This window comes from Pteronotus mesoamericanus, unplaced genomic scaffold, assembly GCF_021234165.1.
Source record: "Pteronotus mesoamericanus isolate MK-2021 breed Mesoamerican mustached bat unplaced genomic scaffold, CSHL_Meso_final contig_52, whole genome shotgun sequence".
NCBI classification, from domain to species: Eukaryota; Metazoa; Chordata; class Mammalia; order Chiroptera; family Mormoopidae; genus Pteronotus; species Pteronotus mesoamericanus.
In genome coordinates, this window is record NW_026555189.1 from 13,215,033 (window position 1) to 13,236,286 (window position 21,254).

Consider the following 21,254-nt stretch of genomic DNA (forward strand, 5'->3'; position numbering starts at 1 on the left):
CAGGGTTTCTTTTGGGTATAATGAAAATGTTCTAAACTTAGATTACGGTGAGGGTTGCACAACTCAATATATTGAAGATTTCTGAACTGTACATCTCACATGGGTGAATTTTATGGTATGTGTGTTATATCTTAGGAAAGAGAGATTTTTTTTTTTTTTAAGTCCTTCAGACACAGTAGAAGTTAAATCTGGGACTGCTGTTACCAGGGATTTCTATCCCTAGATGTTTCTGGCCCCCACACTGCCCGATTTGTATGGTAAACACTCAGGATAACCAGCTCCCTTGAGGTTGAGCTCCCACTGCCACGCGCAGAACACTTCTGTCCATTTGTCCTACACCTGCCTTCCAGCTTTCAAGGAAGGCTTGTCAGTCCCACAGTGTGGCGGCTGCATCTCTGGGCACATGGCCCCTGACCACTGGAGTCTCTTTCTCTGCTGGCCTTCCCCATGTTGTAGACTCCCAGTTCTGTGACCCTGTGCCATGGTGATCCTCTGGACTGCCACTGCAGGCCCCTGAAAGGGACCGCTATTGGGAAGGCATGAGAGAGGAGGGACGGAGGGGGGGCAGAGGGCCTAACAGTCCTTCCCAGGATCCCCCCCTCCAAACTCTATCCCAGAAGCCCTGGGGCAGGTGGTTGGAAGTTTCCATACCCCTCACCAGATGCCCTTGTTGCCACACCCCTGCCCCTAGAACACCCAAACACATGGACATGGGACACTTTCCATCCAGGGGTGTTTAATGTAGCTTCAGTTCAAGGTATAAAACACAGGGCAGGTGCTAACCCCGGGAAAGTCACCTGCCGCCCCATCAGCCCCCTTGCCACTGTAGCCAGGCATCCTAGCCCGCAGCGCAATGGAGCAGCCGCCCTGGCTCCGTTCCTGCTTGGGAAATGTCAAGGTGGTAACGTGGGAGCCCAGAGGTGACTGTCTCCCTTCCTCAGAAAACCCAGACCCAAGGATCTGAAAGGTCCAGACTTGGATGCAGAGCAGCTGATCCTCAGAGTGACCCTGGCTAAGAAGCAGCCTTGACCTGAAGCCTGGCCTGGCCCCGTGGCCTTGGTGCTGGAAAAAGAGAAACTATTGCCCCTATAACAGGCAGCAAACGGAAAAAGATAAAGCAAGAAGTGAAGACATTCCCAGTGCCCTAAAAAAATTGGTTATGGGTAGCTGATGCAACAGGGCAGCAAACCCGAGGCTGAGACCCGCTCCACCTCCCACCCCAAACCCTCTGAGGACCAGCCCCCTGAGGAACCTCATTGCCACTGTCCTTGAGCTGGTGCTAAGGAGGAGGCGGAGGGCAGGAAAGGCCATTGTCAGCTGAGGAATGATGTCCTTGCTTTGGGGGCAGGAAACAGCTGCCTAAAGTGACCCCAGGAAGGCCAGCTGGGGAAGGGGCATCAGCTCTCCGAGTCTCTGGGCCTAGCCCCTAGCTCTGGACTGGGTCTTGAGCCAGGGTTAGGCCTTACTAAAAGGGGAGGTGACAGGAACTAGGAGCAGGGGGGATGGTGAAAAGGGACCCTGTGAGGACCAGCCCAGGAGACCCTTCTGACCTGCCCTAAGGGAGCCCAGTCGCTACTTCAGTCCAGGCCCCTCTGACCCCAGTCAGGCTGAGTGGGCCTCTCTGCCTTTTGCATGGGGTACACTTCCTACAGGGACTCTGGCCTCCTGCTCCTCCCCGAGTCTCTGGGCTACAGCCGGCCGCCTCTGTTGAACTGGATGCACCAGTGGGAACTGGCAGTGCCTGGGCTAAGGTGCGAGCGGTCCTCGTGTTCCATGAGGGGCTGCAGCTCCTGCTGCCGGGGGATGTCAGCGCTGCTCTCACTGCGAGAGCGGCCAGCCTTGGCCAGGCTCGGAGGAAAGGCAAAGCTGGAGCGCAGATCCGAAGGCAGGTCAAGAGGGGTCTGGGGCTCTTTAGCAGCTGGTGGGCAGGAAGGCAGGTGGGTCACAGTTGCAGCCTGGGTGCAGGGTGGGGAGGCCAGGCTTTCCAGGGATGAGATGCTCTGGTTCCAGCCTGTCTGCATGTCCACCGGCACAATCTTGGTGGTTTCCGAGGAAACATAGACTGCCAGGTCCCCCTGCCCACTCTTCCAGGGTAACTCCTTCTCTGCACTGGTTGGAGAGGGGGGGATGATACGTGGACTTGGACACACCTCAAGGCTCCCTGGAAACAGAGAGTACACACACACTCGTTACCAACATAATGGAATTCTCAAGTATAAGCACATTTTCATAAATAAATTCACTCCACGGTTGCCATATTACATCCGTTTGTGTGATTATTCGATGAATGCCTTGCTGAAGGGAAATTCCACAGCTGGTTTTGTTCTTCACTGTATCCCCAGCACCTAGCACAGGGCTGGGCACATAGTAGTTGCTCAACAAATACCTGTTGAAAAGTGAAAATAACTCACGCAAGAGAAGGCAGGAGCCAGGCAGGAAAAAAAAGCTCCCATCTGCAATCAGCTCTCACCCGACTTGCAGTCTCAGAAACCACATCCTGCCAAGCCCTGTCCCAGGGTAAGATGGCAGCGAGGGTGAGGAAGATTTCAGGTCTCCAGCCAAAGGCTTTGCTGCTGGAAACCCTGCCTGAGCACTCACCACAGCCCTTTGGTGGGAGAGAGCCCAGGAGTGTGAGCTCATGCAAACCTCATAGCAGGCTGAAGCCAAAAACAGGATGCCAAAAAGTGGCTGTGAGCTGAGAATCCCAGAATGCTGGCAGCCAGGATGCAAGTCTCAGCCCCCATATGACAGGAAGTCTGAGGTTCTGAAAGAGGAAACCTGGGAAAAACAAGCGCTTTGACCAAAGTCAAGCACAATGCCTTGCATACAATAGGTGCTCAGTACAGGTCTACTCCTTGATAAAGTTTTAAGCAGTCCAATAAAGTAGACTGAGTATATTATAAAATGCATCCGTGCTGTGACTGAAAGTAAAACTGCCACTATGGAAAGACTTGAAATATTAAATTTTAACCATAATGAAATTAAAACAACAAAAACTTTCAGTGTTTACCTTTGGAGAATACTAGGGAATTAACTCGTGGTCTGAAAACTGATAAATAAAAGGGAAAAATCAAGCATTTATTCATTCTTTCCTGTATGAACTATGTCTCCAAGTGACTAAGTAATTGATGAGGTGAAGTTGGTAATAGTGTTGACAAAATAAATAAGTAAGTAAATAAATAAATATATAGATGTAGAACCTCACCATTGTGCAACCTCAAGTGAAATGTTGGATCTGGCTGTGATTATCAGTGGCTGCTAAGACCAATTTATGAAAAGCTGACAAGGAACTTGATAATGAAGGGATCCAGGTAACAGCATCTGCACCCAGTGGTCAATGTTAACATCACAAAAACATAACCAGATGGCATGTGCTTCCTGATGTGATGCAACAGTAAGTTACCACCATTACCACCTATAAAATATTTTCACTAAAAAAATTAAAACGAAAATCTGATCTAGATGTAATTACCAGTTAAAGATTAGCTAAGAAAACAAGACAGTCTAGATACACAAAATTTGAGAACATACAGGAAGATGGGGTCAAAGAGTGGCCAGGAACCACTCATTGAATGGAACAATTCATGGTTGTTTTAGACATTTTTGTCTTTTTTTTTAAAGATTTTATTTACTTATTTTTCTCTTATTCATGAGAGAAGAGAAGGGAGGGAAAAAGAAAGGAAGAGAAACATCATCGATGTGAGAGAGATATATCAATCAGTTGCTTCTCATACATGCCCTGATCAGGGACCCACAAACCCATAACCCAGGCATGTGCCCTGACCAGGGATCGAACTGGTGACCTTTTGCTTTGCAGGACAATACCCAGCCAACCGAGCCACACTGGTCAGAGCTAGACTTTTACCTAACAAAAATAAGTAAAGGAAATATAAGGGACAGTGAAACATTAACTGACACTTTTGGGATGCAATCAGCAAAATTCAGACAAGGAAATACTGTAGAACAAATAACCAGATTGTTTCAATAAATACATTGCAAGGGGGTTGGGAAAGTATGTGTTGGAGGGTTGGTGGGGAACCTATAAAAACTTGACATCATGCCCTGGACAGGTCGCTCAGTCAGGTTCAATCCCTGGTCAGGGCACATACGAGAATCAACCAATGAATGCATGAACAAGTGGAACAACAAATCGATGCTTCTCTCCTTGTTTCTTCCTTCTTGCTCTAAAAATCAATAAATAAAATACTTTTTTAAAAAAACTAGGCACCACTGACACATTGGAACAGATACTTCTTTGTTGTGGGGACTGTCCTGTGCATCGTAGCATGTTGAGCAGCATCCCTGGCGTCTACCCACTCAATGCAAGTGTACCCCTCCAGTTGTCACAACCCAAAATGTCTCCAGACATTGCCAAAATGTCACCTAAGGGGCAAAAATCTCTCCTCCACCACCCCTTTGAGAACTGTTACTAAAGGTTAACAGAGCCTTATGGACTAAATGTAATATGTGGGCCTTATCTGGATTTTTATTTGGAGAAATCTACTATAAAAAAAATTAAGACAATCAGGGATATTTGATGACCAAGATTTTAAATATGACGATAATTGTGGTTGTATTTTTAAAGACGAATCCTTATCTTTTAGAGATACATGCTGAAGTGTTTACTGATTAAGTGATGCAATATTGGAGATTTGCTTCAAAAGAACCCAGTGAGGAGAGAGGCATAGTGATGGAATAGATGAAATAAGGCTGGTTAGAAGTAGGTAATTATTGAAGCTGGGTAACAGATCAATGGGAGTTCATTTTACCATTTTATCTAAGGTATGTTTTGAAATTTTCTATAATAAAAATATATTAAAAGACACCTGAGAGTGCCTAAGCCAACTAACAGTGATATTTATGAGGAAGTCAGTTCCCCACATATGGAAATATGTAAATAGTGTTTTTTTATCCACAATCATTCCATTTTGATGAATTTGGGCCCCTCCCCCAGGACAAGCTGCAACCCTCACCACGGGTTCTACCTCACGGCTGGTGCGCTGAGTATGGGTCACAACAAAGCCAGGTATTAGCTTGTCACCTCACGTTTCTCCCGACTGTAAAGGGAGGCAGCATGACAGTGAGAAAGCTGTGGGTTTTGGAGTCAGATGGGTCAGGTTCAAATCCTGGCTCTGCTGTGGGACTCTGGACAATTCCCAAGTTCCTCTGTTCCTCTGCACTGTTTCCCCATTTTGGTGGTTGTGAAGGTTGAATGAAATCCTGTGTGTTAGGTATCTGATATAAAGGAGATGCTCGGTAAATGCTGGTTGGTGAATAAATGAGGGAATGGAAAAGGGAGCTGCCTGGTGTAGAGGCCGTGAGTGAAAAGGGAGAAGCCAACTGCACGGCTCCAGCTTGACCCACCACAGGTAGGGATACAGAGAGAAGCCATTACCTGAGACCTTGCCCTCTTGGAGAACCTCACTGGTGGCCCGAGCCACGAAGATGATCCCCTCGTCATCCTCCTTCTCTGTCTCAGAACTGTCGCTCTCCTCCTCCTCAGATTCCACGGTTAAGATCACAGCAGCTGGATGGGGACAAGAGCTGAGTCGGGGTGGCCAGCCCAGCAGCTGCCTCTTAGTGCTGCACAAGGCAGCTCCCTGTCCACCCAGGCAGAGCCCAGTGCTGGCAGAGGCGCCTACTTTCTCCTCTGGCTGCTTCAGCACTGGCCTAGGCGCGGGGATTTGAGAGGAAGGGAAGTGCGACTACAGAACCCAAGGAGGCCAGCAAGGCAAGCAGATCCTTAGAGGAAGCCAGGAGGGGAGCCACGCTTCCCAGCTTCCTCAGCCTCTCCTCTCAGCCCCAGATCCCATCAACTGAGAGCATGAGCATTTGGAGAGGCCTCGATGTTCAGCTCATCCTTGTTTTGCAGATGGAACGCTGGGCCCCAGGTCCACCCATCCTTCAAGGCTCAGACCAAGCTCTCCCCTTTTCCATGACACCTTTTCCAAGTGCTCAGGGCCTGTAACCTGTGGTTAGCTGTCAGATACCTTGTGTCACAAATAGTCTAACAACTGCTTTGAACACATCCAGCTTAGAAATCATGGGCCCATCTAGTCCCTAAGGAGAGGAGCCCCAGCTCATGGCACTGAATACAGGGCAGAATAGGTCCTCCAGGATTCCGCTTGGTGGGCCCCTGCCCCTTCCCTACCCCTCCCGTCCTTAACCCCACCCCTGTCCCTGCTTGCCTGTGTCCTGAAAGCCCACGTCTTGAGCAGGTTTCCCATTTGAAGCTGCAATGTTAGCCACACCGTTCTTCTGAGGAGCAAGAAAAAGCCCTTAGCCTCTGGCCCTGGCTCCAACCCCAACACTGTTGTCTTCCTGACACAGCAGGGGAGGGGGCTGTGTCAACCCCAATGGTTCCACCATTCCTTGGCCCCTGCCTCCCAGGAAAGTGTTTTGGAGCCTGAGTAACCCATGCCCCGGCACCGGCTCTTGATACATCAGCCTCGGCTGAATTAGGGGCTTAGGGAGTTGCCCCCTCCAGTGAATCTGCATTTCTCCTGCTCATTTTGCCTCCTGTGGGAAGGCCTGCTGCCTCCCAGCAGGTGACTGCATGGCCAAGAGGCTGATCTCCTTCCAAAGGCCTCACCTTACCCTTCTGGTGCCCTGGGAAGATGCAAAAGGAAACCCAGACTGCTACAGCCAAGCTCCTAAGGATTATCTAACCAGGGGTCCCCCTGGGCTGGATTTCAACTCTTGGGGGCTCAAAACTGCATATTGTCAAGTCTCTAGCCCCAAATAGCACGTGCCTTCTTGCAGCCAGCCTTGCGGGGTCGTGGCTTGCTCTTGGTGAAGCAGATGTTGTGCTTGGTGGACTTAAAGGACTCCAGCCGCCGCTTCATGTTCTGCTGGAAGACCTCCTTGTCCTGCCGCTCCTGCGCATCCTCCAAGATGAAGTGGCGGCTGCAGCTGGCTTTGTACTGGCAATGACAGCCCCACCCTGCCATGAGGATGGGTGCCTTGGCCTCCCACAGGAATCCCAGGCCACAGCCCCATGGTCACCATAGGCCCTGCCGGCCCAGTTTTTCAAGAACTAGTCATAGCTTTAAAAAAAAAAAAAATACAATAGGAATCCAGCCAGACACTCTGTATTCTTAGTTCACTGAAGAAAAACTCCTTTATTCCAGAACCTATTCCCCCAAATTGGTTTCCCCTATCCACTACTGTCCTTTCCAATTCTCTCTGATTTGAAGTGACAAGAGGCGGGGGGTTACTATGAGACCATGGCGGGTATTTCTTTCTTTGCATCTCCGGTTATGAACCTGGTCCACTTGCCTGGCCCACGCGCCCCTTTCTAGCTGCACAGGATTCTCTCTCTAGGTGGAACTTTCCAGTTAGCCATCCTTACAACCACCACCATGACAACTCAGGCTGCATTGTGAACTCCCATAACTGTCTTTCCTGACACCCCAAACCCTCTCAGTCCAACAACCACCTGGGCCCAATTCAGGACCAACCCCATCATCTACTCCTTGCAAGCCTTTCTCATAACGACCAAACCCACCACACGCTCACCTAGACTGCCTCCATCTCTGCCCCAGGCATCCAAGATACCATCTGCTACTGCTCCTCCAAGGGTTCCTTTCCTCTTCTCTCTTTTGCTGGGTCCCCTTTCTTGTCTCCCCTGTGCATTCCTCACAGTGTTGTCCTTGGCCCTCCTTTCTTCCCTCCAAATGCTCTCCCCAGCAAACACGCATCTCTCAGCCTCAGCTAGCCCCTGGAGAGAACGGTGGTTCCCAGACACCAGCCATTAGACCAGCAGCATTTGAGTCACCCCGGGGACTTATTAAATGCACAGATTCTTTGTTCCATTTCATCCTACAGAATCAAAACCTTCAGGAGGTGAAGCCAGAAAAACGGATTCCAGTGAGCTCCCCAAGGGATTCTGATGTAGCCAGGTGAGGAAACCTCTGATAAAGATGCTTCCAAAAATAATAATAATAATAATAAATTATGTTATTGGTAAAGTAAAAACTTTACTTATTGAAAAAAGTAAAAACTTTATTATTGAAAAAAGTAAAAAACAAAAAATAATAATAAAGATGCTCCAAATCTGTCTCCAGCCCTTCTCGCTCTCTTAAACTATACTCTTATATTTCTAACTGCATACTAGACACTTCTGCCTCTCTTTGATGATATTTCTGTGAAGAAAATGAGGAATTATGTATTGTGTTAAGGTATAACTAAGTGGATTTAGAACTGGCTGAGTGACCATACCCCAAAAACGCTTGATCCATGTCAGTCTGGAGGAAAGTCTTTAGTAGCATGCCACAGGGCTCTGTCCTCAGCTCTATCCTGGTCAACATTTTTATGTTGATTTAGATGAATACAGAGTTAACAGGCTTAGCAAATTTTCATATGATGTGAATCTGAGCAGATATTTGGTGGCAGACATGAGATCCGAACGATGGAATGATGGGCTAAATCAAATAAGATGACATTTAATAGGGATAAGCACAATCTTACTCCAGTTGTTTTTTTTTTAATTGACTATACAAAAACTGGTTGGACTGAACCCACTGACCAACCTTACACACATCCATCCATGGACAACCAATCACTATGTACATCCTGATGTGATACAGTAAGAAACCCATAGCATACTTATTTAATGTTCCTTAATCTGATGAGGTCTCTAGATTTAACTACCAGGAAACACAGGGGAGGGAGGAACATGCTAAACCCACCACTGGCATATAATCAGCCAAATCTACAAAATGGAAAATTCTCTGACACAAAGTATCTAGTTTTTTTCAATGAATAAATAACACGGGGATAAAAAGAAAGAGAAGGAAATATTATAGATTTTTTTTTAAATAAAGAGACATATTTACCAAATGCAAAGTGTGGCCTTTACTTGAATCCTGATTTAAACCAAACCATCTGGAAAAAGATATTTATGAACACCAGATATTTGATGTGAGGAGGAATTGTTTTTAACTGTATAAGTGATAATGGTACTGTGTTGAGTTGTTTTTTTTTTTAAGAGTTCTTTCCACCTAGAGATACATACTGAAATATTTAGAGTGATATATGATGTCTGGAGTTTGCTGTAAGATAATAAAGTGTGGATGGAGTGTGGGGGGATCCAGAATATAAGATTAAGTTATGCATTGATAATTATTGGAGCTGGATGATGGATAACTGAGTTAATTTATTCTCTCTAGTTTTGTGAATGAGTGAAATTTTCCATTAGAAAAAAGTAAACAAAACAAAAACCCCATAGGTTAGATATGATAGGGTTTAACACCCATTAACTGAAGAAGACACTGGGGGTTTGCCTGATTGGAAGGACAATATGGGGCCTCAGGATGGTGAGCCAAAGCTGGAGGGATTCTGGGCTGCAGGAAAAGAAGACCAAGTTCTAGAACTAGAAATGTAAGACAGGCCCTATGCCCTGCCCTGGCTAATGACAACTAGAGTTTCACCTTCCTTTGCTGCCCTTGTTTCTTATGACCAGAGAAGACACATCTGGGAGAAGAAATGCTGGCCTGTGTGGAAGGGAACTGCCTTGAAAACTTTGAAAATATATTCTGCAGAGCCGTAGAGAGTTAAATCAGGACCAGTGGGAGCACGTTAAAGGAAGCCAAGTCTGTCTCAACGGTAAAACAGCCTTCACTGTTAAAACTACCAGAATGGTCACAGCCGGCTTCCCACTCAGGAAGGTTCAGGGTAAAGGCTTGCTGCCCCCTTGTGGGGCTGCAATAGGTTCCCTCCTGGATGGCGTGGGCCTTCCTAGCCCCAAAACGTCACAAACAACCTGCACTGGACTGACTCACATTACCTAAAATAGACGTCAGCCTTCCCCGTGCTAAGCTGGCCCCACAGGCTCTTTCTGCACTGCTGCTGTCACCCCATCAAGCCCTCTGTGCTCCGTGTCCTCCCCTCCCCTCCCCTTCCAGGCCAATCGCCCAGCCCTATGCTCCTCTCCCTCCCCCAGCACAGCTCTAATCCAGTGCTGCTTTCCCGCCTCCCAACTGGCTCACAGCCTTTCAACGAGCCCCCTCCAATTTGATCTGCATTCTGCTACCAGAGGAGACACCTTTAAATAGTGCTGGTGTCAGAGCAACCCTTAGTCAAAAAAGAAAAGCTAAAACTTATTACCAACAAGATGAAGCCCCGACTCTTCAACCGGGCATCTACAGCTCTTCACAAGCTGGTGCCAACCGCCTCTTGAGCCTGCGATCACGGGCTCCCCAGGCCACCCTCGCCCCCAGACCTCTTGAGCCCTGGCTGCTCTCACCCTGCGACGCGGCTTGTAGAGGCCTCCACACAGCAGGTGGTGCATCACAGCATCCTCGCGGTCCCGGCCACTACGCACTGTGTCAATCACCTGCAGATCCAGGCATGCTCCACTGCCACTCTCCCTCCTGCAAGAGGCAGGGAGCGCCTGTGCTGGGGAAGGGCCGGCGGGGGACACAGGCCAGGGGAAGGGCAGAAGCAAAGGTGCTCACAAACTTTCCTAGAAGTGATTCAGGTGGAGGGCTCAGTGGAGAGGAGCTTGAGGAAGGGGAGGCGGGCTCAAGGACTTACAGCAGGTTGGTGACAGAGGTCTCTGCCACAGAATTTCGGCTGGGCATAGAGGGCAGAGTGAGCCCTGTGGAGGATAAAACATGGCCTCCCTGGAGGGGCCAAGACAAAGGTCAGAGGGCAATCAGATTGAGGGGGGCCCAGACAGGCGGAGGACAATAAAAAAACTAACAATAGTTAACACGCATTCTGCTCTTTTTACATTCGAGGTACTGTGCTAAAAAGAATAACAATAGTTAACACATTCTGTCCTTTTGATGTTTGAGGTACAACTTTACCTACTGAATCCACAAAAGCACTGTGTGACAAAGCACTTTGTGTGACAGGCACTCTTTTTTCCACTTTCTTACAGTTGAAGAAACTCAGGCTCAGAGAGTATAAGTGACTTACCTAAGGTCGCAAGCCTGTAAGTGATAAGAGCAGAACTGCATCTGTTGACTCCAGAGTCCAGCTGTTTCCCACCTCTCTCTGCTGCCTGCCAGACTCTGGATGTCAGCATCAGACCAGGCTGGTTCCTGCCGCTGCCACTTCACAAGACCATTGAATCTACTAGGAATCCCCGACTTCCTCTCAGGGCCTGTCTGCTATCAGTCACCCCTCCTGCCCTGCCCTGCTAGCCACCTGCTCACCCACCCATGGCTGCCGACCCACCTGGTCCACAAAGCTGATGGCGTCCCGGATGTTGAGTCTGTAGTACACATCCCAGATCTGGTCCCGGATGCGGTAGGCTGACCGCCGCATCAGCAGCTGACTCAGGTACTTCTTGTCAAACTGCTCCCACCTACAGAGGATGCCAGGCCCCGTGCTGAGTGCCATCCCCATGGCCCGGCTGGCTGGCCCTTCCTCAGATGGGGCAGGGACACCACCAGCACTGGCCTAGCCCTCTTGGTATGGGCCTCAGTCAGAGAAAAATCTCACAGCTAGTCCCTGCCCTTGAGGAATTTATAGTGTTATGGGAAAGACTGACACTAACTGAACTTATCACAAATAACTATAAAATTGCAACCATGACAAGAACTACAGAGGATAATTATAAAGTGTGATAGGGATTTGTCCTAGTCAGGTAGGACAGGGACAACCCCCCGCCTAAGGACTTGATGGCTATGGTGAGATGTGAAGGATGTATAGAGGTTCAGTAGGTGAAAGGAAGGTGAGGGAGTGTTTTAGTAGAAAGAGATAAGCAAACATCCCCGTGGCCAGGGCGGGAGGAAGTATGGTGGTCTGGAGGTTCTAAACCAGGGTCCATGTAATTAGCAGGCAGATGGTCAAAGTCAGAGCAGAGCAGAGCACCATGAGGTCGGGTCTGGCAAGTGCCAGACCACGCAGGGCCAGGCAGGCTTCACTGGGGAGCCCTGTCTTGTCCTGAGGGTACTGGGATGCCACAGAAGGGCTTCGGGCAGAGGTCACCAAGCCTGAGCCTGGCTGTGTCCCTTCTCAGGAGTATGACACATCCCCCATGCTGCCCTGGCTGGTGGGGCTGCTGCTGCTGCTGAAGGAGCCTCGGGGCAGCTCCCTCACCTGTCCCTCCAGTAGTGATAGCCATGGTGCCCCACAACGTCCTCCACTGCAGCCAGAATGTGGTCAAAAGTCTAGAAGGGGGGGTGGGTAGGGGGACTGGATCAGGACTCCGCTCAAAATAAGAAAAGGGAGAGAGGGACAGGTGGAGGGATGGGGTTCTGGTACCCACGTGCTCATGCAGCTCCTGGTTCAGGGTGGGTTTGTGATGCTCACTCCTCTTCACCTTCAGCCACTTGACCAGTGGCTTGATGGTCAGGCCCTACAGACAGGCAGCAGGTGAGCCCTGCTCTCTCCAGCTCCCTATTGCATTTCTCTCCCCATAGTTAGGCTTCATCTTCTGTATCCTGACCTCAGTGCGTTCGAGGTCTGGGAAGTCAGGCCCCTGTACCCACAACAGGAAGGGGAACTCCTATCCCAAAGACTCCAAGCCTCCCCCAGGAACTGCCAGACCCTCTCCCCACCCAGTCTTGCGGTCTCTCCCACCTGCACAATGACTGTAAAGAAGACCACCACAATAGTAGTGGCCACAAAGTAGTCTTTGGCAGGGACCTTGTTCTTGTCCAGTAGGATGGCGAGAGCGAAGGCCACAGCCCCACGCAGGCCCCCATAGGACATCACCACTTGGTCAATTTTGTCCAGAGGGACCAGCCGGAACTGATTCAGCACCCACGTCTGCAGGACTACACCTATGGCAGGAGGGAGGCCAGTGGGAGCAGGGGTTGGGAGTGGAGGGCACTGGGAGCAGACCACTCCGAGTATCTGGGCTAAGGTCTGACGGTGGCTGGGAGGGGAGAGCAATGAGGGGAGGCTTAGGAACTGACAAGGACGTGGGCTCAGATGGGATGATGAGCTGGGGCAGGGGCAGGAAGGAGAGCGGGAAAGCAGAGGGTGCCAGCAATACCAAGGGCTCGGAAGAACAGGATGAAGAAGAGAGTGCCCAGCACCAGCCCAGAGTCCCAGGCCCACTTGGAGGAGTCCACAGCTGAGATGCCAAGCAGCATGAAGATGACGGTCTCAGCGCAGCTGGCTAGAGTCTTCATTGTGTATTTGACGGTTGTGCGTGACTTATGGGAGATGTTGGCCTCCACATACTTCTTACAGCCCAGGCCACACATAGTCACCCTGGGAGAGGAATGGAGAGACAGGGCAAGTGAGAAGGGGTCACAGGAGACACAGCCTCTGGGGTTAGAGCATGCTGCAGGACAGGGTGTTGCCCATCCCAAGATGTCGGAGTCTCCAAGCTGAAGCCCAGGAGGCATGGAGACTGTCCAAGAATAGCTAGTGGTCCTGGGATAAGGGTCCATATCTCCAGGCCGCCTGCTCCATGCCTCCTGGATGGGAAGGTGGAAGAAACATGCCCTGAATAGCACGTTCTCTGAGGCACCTTTTGAAGGGCTTTGTCCACCACAGTCAGTGGCGCCAGGCTTTGAAGCCGATTCCAGCTCAGCCCATACCCCACAGAACACTTCAAGCAGAGGAAGATTGGGCTCTGGAAAGTTCTGAAGGCAGATCCAAGAACATTACCTGGAGTTTATCATCTCCTAAGGAGAGTCTGAGTCTGAGGCTCCCACTACCACAAGGGCTCAGGGAAACCTGTGGACTCCTCAGGGCTCTCCTTCTGTTCATATGAGGGGCAACCATCTCATGTCCCCTCCCAGCTGCCTGCCTGCAAGTTCCCCAGGACTCACGCAAGAATGGCAGAGAGCGAGGCCATTTCAGCAGTGAGGTAGGCTGCGTAGGCGAGGAGGAAGACCAGCAGCGGCTCGATGATGCGGACCCGCTTGGTGAAGCGTGTGGTCAGGGCCAGGAGGAAGGCAAAGACTAAGCCCACGGCTGCCCCGCCCAGACTGACCACAAACAGGGAGGCTGGGGGAGGAGTGGGTTATCAGCATGACCCCTGGCCTGGACCCTACCCGTGCTGACAAGACTTCTGCCTGGCAGGCAGTGGAGGATGATGCCCACTGCACTCCCCGGGGATCGGGATCCCTCAGCTGGGGTGCCAGGCAAGCCCCTCCTTCGTAGATTCTCAGGGCCCCGTTTCTCCATAGAGGAGGGAAGGGAAGGAGGCAACCTGAACAACCTCTGCTGTCCTGATGCGGTGGGAACAGGGACTCAGCCACCCAGGGGGGGCAGACCTGCAGTGCCAGCTGAAAGAGGGGAGATACTGACCGACTCCCTTCAGGTAGTCAGTGGCCCGCACGTTGGCAGAGCCCATCTCCACAAAGGAGTTGCAGACCTTGTACAGCACCTGAATGAGAAGAAGAGAGTCAGGAACGAGGGGAAGGCAGGCTGCTGGGAGAAGGTGAACGCAGAGACTGTATTTCTTCCCCAGGGGATCCGGGGGTGCGGGAAGAGGGTCTGAGCCTGTTCACACGCCCAACTAGTCAGAGCAGGAGGGCCTGGGATCAGGAATGGCAGCCATCTGAGCAGTCTTACCACAGTGACTGCATCATTAAGCAGGGACTCGCCAAAGACGATGATGAAGAGAGTCTCGTTGACATGCACCTCCTCAAAGACAGCCAGTACAGCCACAGGGTCCACTGCGGAGATGAGGCTCCCGAACAGCAGGAAGTCCAGCAAGCCGGCCTGTACTCTAGGGGCTTCCAGGAGACAGATGGGGGACAGGGACTGGTGAGGTACTGAGCCTCCTACCACATTCTCTGTGACAAGCCCAGACTCCACCCCGCTGTTGAAACAAGGACACCCAGAGAGGACCTGGGATGGTACAGAGAGCATCAGCCAGGCGGTCAAGAGACTTGAGCCTAAGGCCTGGCTTTGCCACTTAGCAGCCCTGTGATTTGGCCCTGTCATTGTCCCATGACTGCTCTCGGCCATGCCTCCTCATGTGCCTACCTCTCAAGACTGCTGCAAAAACCAGCCTAGGAGAGGGCTAAGAAAGCTCTATGTAACTGAAAGCTAAAGCGGCACTGACAATAAACACTGCAGCAGCAGTAATAATAACCACCAGCAGGTGGACGCTGGCTGCTGACTGGCTTGATTAGGGAGAAGAACAAAAGAGCCTGTTTCTCCCACACCTGCGGTTCTCAGCCTGAGGGAGGTGACACTCACAATTCTCAGCAGGAGGGGGAGTGGCTATCCATCTATGAGGGCTGAATACAGTTTAAAAAGCACCGCAGGTGGGACTTGAACAGGTCACATCACTGTGAGCCTCAGTTTCCTCATGTATACAGTGGGAATAATAACAGTGTCTTCCTCATGAAGTTCTTCATTTAGCTAGTACCTAATACATAGAAAGTATCCTATTATTAGAACTACTATTGGTATCACGGCCTCATTGCCTCCCTTCCCTCCCGCTCCAGGAGTTCACTGATCCAGAGGAAAACCAGGGTGGAGTCCTCAAGAGAAAACTGCAAATCTCTCCTTGCACCTTTGAAGAAACCTGAATTACCATCATTCAGGGTTGAATGAATTTGGGGGGCAGGAAGTAAGGAAGAAGGGAGCAGGTCATGGCAGCCTGAATGCAAAGAGCCTCAGTAAAATCGACTTCTCCTGCTAACTGTGGACATGATATCAAATAAGTATAAGGGCCTCTATGTTTTCATCCATTAAATAGAACACATTATATCTCAACAGGGTTGCTATGATGAGTCAATAGGATAGGTAGAGATAATACGCAGTATAGGATCTTGCATGTTGTGGATGTATAATATGTATTAATAACAGTGTGAGACAGGACGGTAGGCCCTCGCAGGAATGCTGAGCCATGCCTCAGGGGAGCAGGGCTGGCAAGTGGCAGTGTGGTAACAAAGGCAGGAGGCAGCAGAGTGGTAACACAGGCTTCCCAGCCTCGGCAGCCCACACACAGCTGCGAATCAGGTCACGATCATCTGCTGTGCTGTAGAAGCCAGACTCAATAGTCAAAGACCTAAATGAAGGCTGAAGGCCCATCTGGAGCATTGCCTTGCACTCCCAGTGGGAGGGACCCAAGATGGAGCTCTTGGGGCACGGCTCTGGCCAACATGCGATCTCCAAAGTTGGAGGAGAAAAGAGTTGGGTGATAAGTCTAGCAAAGCCTCCCTCTGTCAGCTCAGGTCTTAGGGTCACTCACCCACAAGTCCAGCCCGCTGAAGGCCCCAGAGGGCAGCGCCTGTCGTGAAGGTATTCCAGAGTGTGCCCACTACCGCATAGGTGAGGATGGCACCCAAGTTGTCAAAGAACAGCCGGCTGGGCATGAAATAGCCTGAGTCTAGCACAATAGGAGGCAGCAGGAAGAGGAAGAAGGTGCCTGGCTCCAGCTGGTACTCAGCTTTCTTGGCCACAGCCAAGACAATGCCTCCAAGCACCAGTCCCAGTAAAATCAGCAGGCAGCTCTCAGGGACCAGAGATGTCACCTTCCGAGACAAGTGAAACACTGCAATGCAAGAAGACAGCTGGAGGTTTCAGCTTATGGGACACACACACACACACACACACACACACACACACACTGACCTATATAGCCTTGCAGTCTTAGAAAGTTATCCAAGGTCAGGACCCCTGACTCTGGGACCAAGGAAGGAGAAAATAAATGCAGAACTCACAGAATCTCCAACTTTCTCCGACTACAAAGTTATCTACTTCTTGGTGCTCCTGTCATGGTAACCTAGGCCATTGCTTGCTTTTTTCATTTCCAGAAATGCCCCATCCTCTCTACTTCATATCCAGGGGACCTCACTTTTCCCTGATTTCCCTTATCCATGGCCATTAGTTGAACCTCGGCAAATGCTACTGATTATACTGTTATGTATAACATAGCTGTAAAATTCAGGGCCTCAGGAACCAGGCTGCCTCGGTTCAAATCCTGCCTCTTCTACTTATTAGTTCTGTGAGTTTGGAGCAAATAATTCACCTCTCTGACTTTCAGTTTTGTCAAGAGTAAAATGGGAGTAAAAACAGTAATAATCTCATAGGACTGTTGTGAGGTTTAAATAAGACAATCTACTCAAAAGCACCTAGCCCAGTGCTTTATAGTAAGCATTCAATAAATGTTACCTATTATTATATTACTGTGTCCCGTCTCCCTAACCAGACCATAATGCATATTATACATCCTAGGAGCACTATGCTAACCTGATGTGCTTTTCATTATATAAGCTCATCAAAAATTCAGTAGTTTAAAAAGTATTCGGCTTAGCAGTCAGAAGGTCTCCAATTTTTCTATCTCTATCACTTTCTAATTGTGTGACCGTAGGCATATTATTTAATTTACCTGAACTTCAATTTCATTTCCTGTAATATGGGAAAAATACCCATTACACAGGGTGAGGATAAAATGATATAGTAGGAATGTGCCAAGTAGGATATCAGACAAATAGCTGGTTCTCAACAAATGTTAATTAAATATGGCTCTGGGGCAAAATAATAACAGATCTGTCCCTAGGAAAAGAGGAGGTGGTATGAAATGGGTTCCTAGCATTGTTGCCATTTCAACCTTTGCCCCCTAAAATAAGCTCTTTTGGCTTTCCCTGGTCCCTGAGGCCATGTAATCCCTGGGGTGGTAGGTAGTAGGGTAGGCTTCTATGTTAGCCGGTGTGAGACTCAGTGCCAAGACAGTGCCCTTTGGAAGCTGTACCCAAAGGGCCTAGGACAGTGCCTGGCACCTGGTGGGATCTACATCATGACTTGTGGAATGAAAGCGGGGAAATCCTCCTAGCAAGAAAGCTGGAGGAAGGTGTCCGAGAACATTCTACCTATCTTTCTCCTCCTGTCTTTTTTTAACTGAGGTAAAGGAGGCTTTCTTCTCCTACCTCCAGAGGAGGTGTCATCCAAGCTAGGGAAAGCATTATGATTTAATGGGGAAACTATAGTCATTGCTATAAACCTAAATAACACGGGAGCTTTCCTGCAACACACAAACTTCTCAGCAAACTCATATCTTGGCTCCCGAACTTGAGGCCCCCCTCACCTCGCTCTGATTGCTGCCAGGCCCTAAGCTAAGCTCAGTCGCAGATCTCCCACACACTACCTTTGGTCCCCCTCTCCTCTCCTTCAGGAACTCTATTCCACCCTCATCCCCAGAGCACGCGTCAACCCCAGCAGTCCAAGATCCGTCTCCAAAGCTTGTTCTCTGACAGAACTAGGCTCCCTAAAGGCATTTAATTTTTCATTATTAATAGGCTGCCACAGCGGAGTGGAGCATTCTTCAGTGTCTGCTCAGCCCCCCTCCTCCCAGCAGTGTCCCTGGGGGAGGTGGGGGGTGGAAATTTTAGGCTGTATGATTCCTACATAAAGGCTGTTTTGGCGCAATTGGAGTACAGACTGTGCCAGCATAGATGCAGAGTGAGTAGCAACACTCAGCTATAATTAGTCACCCCCATAGCAGAGCCTGCACTGGGAGAAAAGGAGGAGGGTCTCTAGTGGGCGGAAGGACCACTGGTTGCTCTGAAGTAGGGAGGAGGGAGCAGAGGCAAGGAACAGCAGCATTATTCAAGGAAAGGATTCTGAGGCACTACCTTCAGTGTTGTGCAGACTAAAGGAGGTCAGGGGTATGAAAGCATCTAATGCTGGTAACACACAGCAAGCCCCCAATACACAAAAGTTTCTTATACCCCGAAGTGGGAAGACTAGAACCGAACTTCAAAGGCTGGGGTGGAGTCCCACAAGCTAGGCATAAGAAGGGAGCAATCTTCAGGGGACTAGGGGACGAGTGACAGTTTCGTACTCCAAACGAGTGAACACTTAACCTGGTCTCCAGGAAGGACTGTTCCTCGGGACTAGGATGCCTCAGTTTCTTTAAGGAGAACACCATTCCCTTAATGTCCTCACACAGCCTCACCGCTGATACGGGTTTTTGGGAGGCTGGTGATTGGTGAAAATGAGAGGCGGAAGGGCTTATCGCAAGGGGAAGAGCGGAGCAGAGAGGGCAAAGGGGTCTAGGGATGGGGATGTAGAGAGCTCCGGCCACCCTTGAGAAGGCACATCCACAGCTTCCAAACAAGGAGAAAGGGAGGAGGGAGATCCACAAGAGGCAGTGCAGGAACTATGTGAGAGCCCGGATTGTGGAAGCCCCGGCACTATGCAAGAAGCCGGCCCTGATTTGGGAACTAGGGGTTGGGGGCAGGTCCGCTGCCGGCCGCCGGCCTGGCGCTCCCACACACGCACTCACCAATCTTGGCCAGGCTCGCCACCAGGATCCACAAGGCTACCAGGTAGGGGGCCTCCACCTCGTGCCACTGCCAGCGGAAGAGCACCAACCCTGGGGGAGGCTCGCCCGGAGATCCCGGCTCCTGGGTGGGTTCTTCGATCGCTGCGGCCCCTGCCAGGGGCAGCCCTAGCAGCGGCACCGTGGCGCGCATCATCCTGCCGCCTGCCTAGGTTGCCCTCCCGCACCGCACAGCCGCTAGCCCCGCGTTGCCGTCGCCGCCTACCGGCCGCCCCCGCGTCACAGGCACGTGGGGCGAGCTCCCCCCAATCCCGGCTCTGATACCCCCAAGCCAGGTCCGGACTCCGAGACCCTGTCCTGGGCGTCCGTACTCCGGCTTCTGGCTCCTCCCGTCTAAATCAATCTCAGCTTTGGAAATTCCCCAGTGCAGCCCTCCCCCAAGTCCCGCAACCTATTCCTATCCGTAGGCTTCCCCGAATCTTGCCCGAACCTGCCCCAAACCTCCCCCGGCCCGGATTCCAGTTGGGAGCGACCACAGCCCTCTCGAATCACCGGCTTCCCGCCGCGGGAGGTGGCAGCCCGCCACTGGAGGGGTAGGGGACGAAAGGGGCGCTTCCCCAAGGCGAGGGCCATCGGGCGGGGAGCAGCTCTGGTCCCGGGTACCCAGGCTGCAGCCCCCGCGCTGCCGCGTGCGGCCGCCTTCCGCACAGCCCTGCAGGGAGCCTGGGACCCCCTTCTAGCCCCAGCCCACACCACAGCTGCGCACGCGCACTGCACGCTCCCGGAAAGCCCTGATGGACAACGCTGTCCCCAACGTCCCCTGAAACCCCAAGGCCCAGACTGGGCCCAGCTCATTCCAGGCTGAGGAGACCATTCTTCTCACCTCCCAAACGGAGAGTCGCCGTTCCTCTCCATTTCCCTCAAACTATAGGGAACTCTTCTCACCTTTTCCATGAAACTGAAGAGAACGCATCTTCTTTCCCTAAACTATAGAAAACACAGACTGTCGACTCCTTTCAAACTAAGAGGGAGACGCCCAACTTTTGGGGGGTGGGGGTGGGGGGAGGCGGCATTAGGCTTGTCGTGCCCCAAACGGAGGAGAACCGTCGGCACTTCTCATTCAAGCTGAGGGGTACCCATCCCACTTCTTTCCCAAAACTGAGGGAAGCATGTTCTACCTCCCTTCGCAAACGGCGCCATCTCATCCTTTTCCCAGAACTGAGGAACACCTCTCCCTCTTCTTTCACTGACTAAAGGAAAATGACCCCACCTCTTCCTTCAGACTGAATAGAGTCTATTTGCTTTTCTTTTTTAATCCTTAGAGGATGATTTCATTTATACAAAGTTCAAAAGCAGACAAAACTAAACTTTCATAGTTTAGGAAGGCCCATCTAGGTGATAAGACTATAAACAGAAGTAAGGAAACGATCAACCCCGTAGTTACATAGATGTTTGTCATTATTCTTTAAAGTGAACATAAGTGTTTCATTTACTCTCCTCTACGTTTGAGAGCTCACAATTTTTAAAATGGCAATAAATTGCCTAATCTTGTACAATTTTTCTTTCATTTGGATGTTTCTTTTTTTAAAATTTTGTTTACTGTCCCGTTACAGCTGTCCCACTTTTTCCCGTTGTTCTCCACTGCCCCGCCTACCCCCCACCCCTACTCCCACAGTCAATCCCCACATTTCTCGCTCCCAACTGAAAAGGATCCATCTTTCCTGCTTTCCCCCAATGAGAGGATCCCATCTACTTCATCCTTCAACCTGAACGACTCAGGACCATCTCGTCCCTAAATTGAGGGAGACAAGGCCGGTGACTATCTGAAGAGATTTCTCCCCCACCTGCCCTAACAATCCCTCAAAGAGAGCGCAGCCTCACCTCCTCACGCCCAGAGAAAGCCTGCCCGCCTTCTGCGCACTCTCGAGGGCCGGGAGCGAGTTCCCGCCGGCCTAGCCAGTGAACTAACGGGATCGCAATCGCACCCTCTCAGTGGCTAGCCGCAAGCCCCGCCTCCGGCAGTGGTTACCCACCCCCCTGCGCTTTCCGGGACTACTCCTGGCTCCGCCACCTCCCTCGGCCCCGCCTCCGTCTTGCTCCG

At 50.7% G+C, this 21,254-nt stretch overlaps 1 protein-coding gene across 4 annotated transcripts; it reads right to left on the reverse strand.

Annotated features, from left to right (window-relative positions):
• Positions 1-730: 730 nt before the first annotated feature.
• On the reverse strand, positions 731-21,091 carry SLC9A5 (solute carrier family 9 member A5). 4 transcript variants are annotated; one of them, XM_054579059.1, is made up of 16 exons: positions 21,035-21,091; positions 16,121-16,423; positions 14,488-14,651; positions 14,221-14,299; positions 13,740-13,917; positions 12,953-13,173; positions 12,535-12,737; positions 12,221-12,310; positions 12,052-12,122; positions 11,185-11,314; positions 10,537-10,625; positions 10,247-10,373; positions 6,753-6,923; positions 6,189-6,258; positions 5,396-5,527; positions 731-2,161 (listed from the first exon to the last, which is right to left on the reverse strand). In XM_054579059.1, exons 2-16 carry the CDS (start codon positions 16,242-16,244, stop codon positions 1,689-1,691), a joined length of 2,322 nt encoding a protein of 773 aa, XP_054435034.1. In that variant the 5' UTR covers positions 16,245-16,423; positions 21,035-21,091; the 3' UTR covers positions 731-1,688. The 4 variants fall into 4 exon arrangements, with proteins under 4 accessions (XP_054435034.1, XP_054435033.1, XP_054435032.1 ...); XM_054579058.1 differs by lacking the exon at positions 21,035-21,091 and adding an exon at positions 19,157-19,349 and having other exon boundaries at positions 6,189-6,255; XM_054579057.1 differs by lacking the exon at positions 21,035-21,091 and adding an exon at positions 19,157-19,349.
• Positions 21,092-21,254: the final 163 nt, after the last annotated feature.

Excerpts from the sequence above, each read along its gene's own strand:
- SLC9A5 (XM_054579057.1), bottom strand. The coding sequence starts at position 19,349 with ATGATGCGCGCCACGGTGCCGCTGCTAGGGCTGCCCCTGGCAGGGGCC. Across the intron at positions 16,424-19,156 it reads GGCGAGCCTGGCCAAGATTG|TGTTTCACTTGTCTCGGAAG; the intron begins GTGAGTGCGTGT and ends CTTGCATTGCAG. Across the intron at positions 5,528-6,188 it reads CGTGGGCTTTCAGGACACAG|CTGCTGTGATCTTAACCGTG; the intron begins GCAAGCAGGGAC and ends GTCCCCATCCAG.